Source organism: Notothenia rossii (assembly GCF_949606895.1).
Source record: "Notothenia rossii genome assembly, chromosome: 6".
NCBI classification, from domain to species: domain Eukaryota; kingdom Metazoa; phylum Chordata; class Actinopteri; order Perciformes; family Nototheniidae; genus Notothenia; species Notothenia rossii.
In genome coordinates this window covers 5676826-5684184 of record NC_136909.1, presented here as the reverse complement: position 1 = coordinate 5684184, position 7359 = coordinate 5676826, and the positions used below count along the sequence as shown (strand labels likewise).

General features: G+C 36.9%; 2 protein-coding genes across 2 annotated transcripts; both read left to right on the top strand.

Annotated features, from left to right (window-relative positions):
- The first annotated feature begins 799 nt into the window (after nt 1-799).
- On the top strand, nt 800-3946 carry LOC307042182 (immediate early response 3-interacting protein 1). Its single transcript, XM_079685912.1, has 3 exons — nt 800-959; nt 1700-1801; nt 3216-3946. The coding sequence occupies exons 1-3, from the start codon at nt 869-871 to the stop codon at nt 3269-3271; spliced, it is 249 nt and encodes an 82-aa protein (XP_079542038.1). The 5' UTR covers nt 800-868; the 3' UTR covers nt 3272-3946.
- A 138-nt stretch (nt 3947-4084) lies between these two features.
- Nucleotides 4085-7252, top strand: LOC307042181 (uncharacterized protein). The gene is made up of 3 exons (XM_079685911.1): nt 4085-4511; nt 4979-5136; nt 6921-7252. Exons 1-3 carry the CDS (start codon nt 4270-4272, stop codon nt 7235-7237), a joined length of 717 nt encoding a protein of 238 aa, XP_079542037.1. The 5' UTR covers nt 4085-4269; the 3' UTR covers nt 7238-7252.
- Nucleotides 7253-7359: the final 107 nt, after the last annotated feature.

Below are 7359 nucleotides of genomic sequence, written 5' to 3'. Positions count from 1 at the left end.
AGACAGGGTAGTAACACAGTTCATTTTTCCCTTAATTATAGAATATATACATAACATATGAGTATAAATACTTAGTTATATATGACTTCATGCACATGTACTGTATGGTATGCAAACAAGGTAATACCATATGAAAATGCCAATTAATGTTCTGTCCAATCTAGTAATGATTCAGGCTGTATGTGTAGTAGACAATTGGTTGGTTGTAAAAAATGTTGTAAATGTCAAAAATCTCAATTTGTAATGTAACTTGTAAGCTTACAGTAAATCTGTCATTTTATTGTAGTGCAGTAATAGAAGAAAGTGGCATAACAAAATAATTTAGTAAAGTTGAAGTATCTCAAGTACTCATACTAGTATTTTGATGAATTAGTCCTTATTGTTTGTGGTGGGAAGTATTTAAAGTACGTTTACTCAAGAAAAGTACACATTTTGAAGTACATTTACTACATTTATTTAATAACTCATATTTCAAATATTCAGATACATTTTATTTATACAAATTATAAGCAACCACTAGTTTATTGGGGCTTACTGTAGTTATAAATTAAACTTAATTTATATTTTGGTGATAATCAAAAGCAACCCGGAAGTATGTAGTACAAAAGTAAACAATAAAGCGCTTATAGTAATGATTCATTACTATAATCAAATGTAATGTGAAATGTAAAAAAATCCACACTCTGGTGTTACTACTTGTACTGCATTACGTTACTGCTTATGGATTTTATATCTCAATTTAATAATAAAATAATTATGATTATATGTAAGAAGCGTAAGCTGTCACTCGGTTTGACCCTCTCAGCCACCGTAGGCTACGTCAGATGTAAATACTGTTAGCATATAGCTAGCTTCCTGTGAAGACAACATGGCCTTTACTTTGTATTCTCTCATCCAAGCAGCCATTTTGTGCGTCAATGCTGTCGCTGTGTTGCACGAAGAAAGATTTCTGAGTAAAAGTAAGTGGAAGTAGTTTGAATTATAACCGTCCCTTGTCATTTAGATGTCAGTTGAAATTCAAAAAAGCTAAGCTAATGCTAACTAGCTAGTAACCTGACAGCTAGAACAATTAAAAACTTAAAGTATTTATCGGTTTTTAGAGTGATTACACCAGCCCCTGATGAATGACTTAAATGTGTGATGGAGAGGTTTAAATACAATTGCTACGATTTTATTTTACTTTTGTTAGACTTTTCAGGCTAGAATTCAGATCAAGGCAAAGTAGTCCTTCATTCAAAGTCTTCCTTAAACTAAAATAAAATAAATGTATTAGCAAGCTTCAACATATACTTAAAGTATCAAATGTAAAAGCCCTTATGATGTAGTGTTGGAAAATGTTTTGCTTCAGTAAATAGTAATACAACAGTATGTTAATAATACATTTAATTCATTGGGAATTAAAGCAAACATTGAAGAAAAAGAAGACGAGACATCAATATAGTAGAATATAAGTACAATGAGATTATAAAGAAATACAAAATGATGTATACTTGTATTACAAGTGGTAAGGCTCTATATTTTTAGATATTGTAGTTTTGTGAAATATCTATTTTATATATATAAATTGGCAGTTGAAGAGTCGAAAAATGAATGAAAAAGCAATGTACATTTATATAATTGTCTCAGTCAAAGCATGTTTTTATTCCCTCTTTATAATGACACTTCTGTATATCTCTCTGTGTGTTTTAACCTCCTTCAGTTGGGTGGGGAGTAGACACGAGTGTTGGAGGTTTTGGGGATGAACCGGGGGTCAAAGTGCAGCTGATGACCCTCGTCCGTTCCGTGAGGACCGTGATGAGAGGTGGGTGCTCACGACACTACACTATTGCCCCAACATATTTAAGTGACTGTCCCTCATTTGATCAACCTGCAAGGACACGTAGATCCTCCAATGTTTCACTTTTAAAAGTACCTAGAGTGCAGTATCATTTTTAGTAGTACCACTGTTCATGTTTTAATGTTTCATTGTTTTTACATATTTTAATTATGTTCCTCGTTTGTTATTGTGATTTTTTGTCATGCTCTGTAAAGCACTTTGGGCTGCGTCAAGCGCGAAAGGTGCTATATCAATAAAGTGTATTATTATTATTATTACTACAGTACAGTGTTTCCTGAACGAGAAAGGAGGGTTGTTTTTCTAAATAATTAAAGAAAATGAAGTTCCTAAAATATGATATATAGGATCTGACTCGCCCGTTCAGATCATCCTACTCAATGTAGTGCCCGATGTTCCCTGCTTCCTTAAATGTTATTGTTCTATTGTGCTGTTTTTTACCCTTTTTTTTGAGTATTTTATGAAATGTAAGGTGTCCTTGGGTGTTATGAAAGGCACCTCCAAATAAAATGTATTATGGTTGTTATTATTATACACAATTAGGTTTGTTTTATGTGACCAGAAGGCTAGTTTTAATATTGAATGACAGAGAAAATGTAGAAAGAGAGTGTTGGAAAATGTACAGTTATATAAGTGGAAAAGAAGCCAAGGTTTTTTACTAAATATTCTGAGCAACTTATCAAAAAGACACAATACATCTTAGTGATATCACATCAACAAGTTTGTTGGTATGTGAATCAGACACTGATAGTACATCACTGCATTGTACCTTTTTATATAGGCCTTTTTCTTTGCTACCCAAAGAATGTTTTGCGCTGGTAAACTGGCTTAGCATATATTTTCAATGGCCACAATGGGAAAAGGACACAGTTTAAAGAAAAGTATTTATTATTATTAAACCAATAGACAAAGGAAGCTACCAAATTGAGGAGTGATATATCAGTAGTGTGGATGTGTGACTATGAGGTAGTGCAAGGTGTTTTATGTAGAACCCAAAACAATACCAAACAAAAGCATAAGAAGGTAGCTGCTCTCTAGAAAGAGTTCAGGCTGCAGAGAGAGCGGGCGAGACACTGTATCGAGCTTTTAACCCCCAGTGTTGATCAATGATAGACCAAAAGGGAGGATCATTAAAGGTTCACACACTGCAGGGGGGATTAAAGCAGGGGTCAGCACAGGTACATTATTGAAAGAAGGTTAAGAAACCTTATGTGAATCCTGTTTTTAACTCTGACCCTGTTGCTGCTATAAACGCCTGAATTTCCCCAAGGGGATAAATAAAGTTTCATCTTATCTTAAACTCAACTTCAGAAATGCTGGTAATGTAACTGAGTAAGGAAGTAGTCCTGGTTTTAATCCTCTGTTGTCTGTTCCTCTGCAGTGCCGTTGATTGCGGTGAATGCGGTCTGCATAGTGCTGCTGCTTCTGTTCGGATGAGGAGGAGGAGGAGGAGGAGACAACCTTCATCACCTCAGGAAGCCTTCTGCAGAATCATCTGACTCACAAAATGACTCCTGTCAGCCTCAATATGAATGTTATCACGTAATATCAATACATTGGATATTATTTAATGCCAGTTTTGAACAGCAGAATATTTACAAATCAGTATCCGGTTCATTGCCGAGTAGATTTTCGAATTTTCGGTGTATTGACCAGAAACATTAATATATGAAATGAACAATATTACAATAAAAAATAACTGTAAAAAAGGAAGATCTCAGCAGAAATGGGCATATTGAATTTACAGTCTACTTTCTAATAGTACAATAACATGCTGAATAAGTAACACATCATTTTCCTAGGATTTAAATATTATATGGACAACTTTTATTCAATTCACTGGGTGCCGAATGTAGAATGTTTATGAATTATACACTGAATACATGTAATTTAACTACTGTATACATGATGTGATTGTTAAAAAACTCTAAATGAAAGAGTTTTTAAAGACTTTCACTAAAAGTGTGCTAATGTGTTTTCATTTCCTGAAATAGTGGATGGTTTAAGAGCGGTCGTGTTATTTTATATTGGATTTTGGGATTTGTATTTAATATGAATATTGATATTACATAGAAACTATTTGAAAATGAATTAAATTATCTTCTAATACAATATTTGTATAAAATAAATTCATAACACATCAATAGCTAAAAAAGCTGTGCCTCCTTAGTCATATTTATTGTACTTTTTTGGCATTATTATTTACCAGAATTGGCAAGTTAGCATGGAGGCAAAAATAAACATTAGTGACGCTGGATGATCCAACCTGAAACTAACGTCACTGTAGCAACTGCGTGTTGTTTGTCCCTGTTCACTTTCCGTACTTCTGACAGCGACATGTTTTCCTGTGTTTACATTATTCTGCAGATTTACAAAGTGATTTAATATGTAGTAATACTTATTAAACCCTCTTTATTTATTATTTTTTAGCTATAATGGGCAATGCGCAGAGTTACGTGGTTTCTTCGCTCTCTATGTGTTGTGTGTATATCGTTTATGTTCACATTTACAGCTCCTACAAGTCGTTAAAAACTCATGTTCTCTACGAGGAGAGGCTTCCAAGTTTTCTGTTTCTTTACATCAAATACATGACCAAAGCTGTGGCTCAGAGGACGGGATTCCTGAGCAAAGAAACCACAAACCAGCCGGATGTAGTTTACACTGTGCTCAACTGCAGGTCAGTTTACATATGTGATTAAAATGCATCATGATCAGAGGTGAGAGAAGTACTCAGATATTGTACTTGAGTACAAGTAGAAGTACTCAGATCGTGTACTTGATTAAAAGTAGAAGTACTCAGATCTCGTACTTGAGTAAAAGTATAAGTACTCAGATCTTGTACTTGAGTAGAAGTATAAGTACTCAGATCTTGTACTTGAGTAAAAGTAGGAGTAGGCCTACTCTGTTAGAGTAAAAGTCCTGCATTCAAAATGTTACTCAAGTAAAAGTAGAAAAGTATTAGCATACAAATATAGTGAAAGTAGCGACAGTCAAATTAGTCAGTGCGCAGATTGGTCCATTAGATGCTTGAATAAATATATAATACATTGAGTTAAATGGTTAATTTCTTACCACAAATTAAATATGTCAGTTGAAAATGATTGTTTAAAGTTTTTACCTCTTTTCTTTGACTGTATTCCCCAGGCTGCATACCCCCCTGAGTTTCTGCAGCGCTGCAGGTTATGGTTGGGATTATCCGGACTCGGACTACCGAGACGTTCCTCTGTGTTTCCCCGAGGTTCTCTGCCGCAGATTGCTGCTGACGCTGATCACAGACCAGCACTTCAGACTCAGCCCAGCAGGTGAAACACATCAAGAATATTCTGATATTTAAGGTGATAGCTTCAGGTGGTGTTTTTCTGATGTCTCATAAACTATAACAACTATATGTAATACTTAAAGGGGACCTATCATGCAAAATAAATAAATATGTGTTCCCGGTGAATCAGGGAACTCACGCAGCGTCAGAAAACAAAACCCTCTCTCTTTTCCCCCGTACCCAAATCTCTAAAAACGGGGGAACAACGGAGCTGATCCAGATTTGCATCCGATATGACGTAATATCTGAAATGTGGGCTGGCTTTACACCCACGGCCAGAAACGTTGCTATCGGGAACAATGCCTGACTGTTTTGTACGTAATATGGTCTTTGTTTACATTAGCATGCATCGCTAACACTCAGAGCTAACATGTACTGGAGAGAGCATGTGTAAAAAAGCAGGAAATAAAAAAAGGAACTCACCTTGTGGTAAAAAAAGAAAAAGAGTTTGAGCTCCATACTGTTTCAGAAATAATCCTTGACGTGGTTTTGAACATGATGGTGTTTAATCACGGCAGCATTTAGCTGAGTATCTGCTGGTAGAATTCTGAGCAGGCATTAGCGCTCCCCCCCCACCCCCTCCTCTTTTTTTTTTTTTTTTCAAGCTAAGGACCCAGAATCAACGTTTCTCTATGGCCCATTCCCAAACCGCCCCCTACCCCCTACCCCCTACCCCTACACCCTACCCCTCCGTTTGCGCGTTCACGTGGAGGGTCCGCCATATTGAGGGCTGTTCCAAACCAACGAGTGTGGAGCGGTGTGGAGGGGGAGTGAGCTATCAAGCCCTCAAACAGCGAGTCTGCAGCGGTGCTGACTTGAGACCGGTCTCTACCTGACCGGAGTCACGCTGTGTGTGTCCGTCAGGAAACACGCTGTTTACAAGTAGTTCCAGCAAACATCCACTGATAAACTGCGATGTTAACAACCTCATGATAACCTCATATGTTTTAACTTAGGATCATACCTGTGTTTAGTCTAGAAAAAGGTAAATGTGTGCATTTTATTATAAAGTTGTGTATATTTACAGACTGTTGCAAAAACTAAGAAGCTTATAAACATCAGGTTTAAAACTAAAAGAGCTTTACAAAGAAGTAACACAATGAAATATGTTTGGAGTTTTATTTGAGTTATTAATTTACATTTTTTGTCTAAGAGATATTGATTTGAAACCGTTGTTACATACAGTTACGGCATTTCCTGTTTCTGCCGGAGAGAGGGGAGTTTGTCCCAAAGCTTGCCGCTGTATTTACTCCCTCCATCTGACAGGAGGGAGCCTCGTTGAGCTGCGAGTGTGGCTACAGATGGAGTTCACTCCGTCACGGAGGGGTAGGGTAGAGGGAGTGGTTTGGGATTGGGCCTAACAGGGCTGAAACAGAGGGATATGAGGGATGTCTAAAATGCATGCATTTGGTATTTTGATCAAAAACCACATCAGAGACATATTTTTATAAGTTATTATATATCTGAGACCCATAATATATGCCTAAAAATAGCATAATAGGAGACCTTTAATACTTAATCTGATTTCTACAGAAATGCAAATCTTAAAAAATATATTTGACCTCTGTTTTCTGAATTACCAAGATTATAGTCTCCGAATTAGCAGATCCTTTTCCATTGGGAGGAACTGAGTAACATTTTACTGCTTATTCTGAATTAAGAAAGAAAATCACACACTTCTAGGAGGAGCTCTAATTGACTTGAGAGATTCCCATGTTTTATTGATAAACTGTTAATGATAAGAGGTGTTGTGAATCACTCCTGCAGGTCTGGTTCGTGTGCGTCAGAGTTTGAAGACCCTGCAGCCGGTGGATGAACTGAAGAAAGGTCCCTTCTCTCTGCAGGCTCGAGTCCTGCAGTACCGGAGCCTCGATGTCGGGGTGGAGGTGGACGTCTGTCTGTCGGCCACCTCTCGTACCGGGACCCCCGTGTGGGAGAGCGTCCTCACTCTGCTGTCAGGAAACAAGACGCACAAAACCTGCAGAAACCCATCTGAGATGGAAGACACATGTGAGAACAAATCTGGCACAATAATCAGCTGGTTTTGTATTTGTTTGTACGTCTACTCCACTTCATGTATTTAATACCTTTAGTTACTTCACAGATGTGGATGAATGATGTGAAATATAATCAGGTGTTAAATCAGACTTTAGTTCCACCTGGAGTAAATCCACAAGCTACCCTGCAGTATACAAAGTCATTCAAA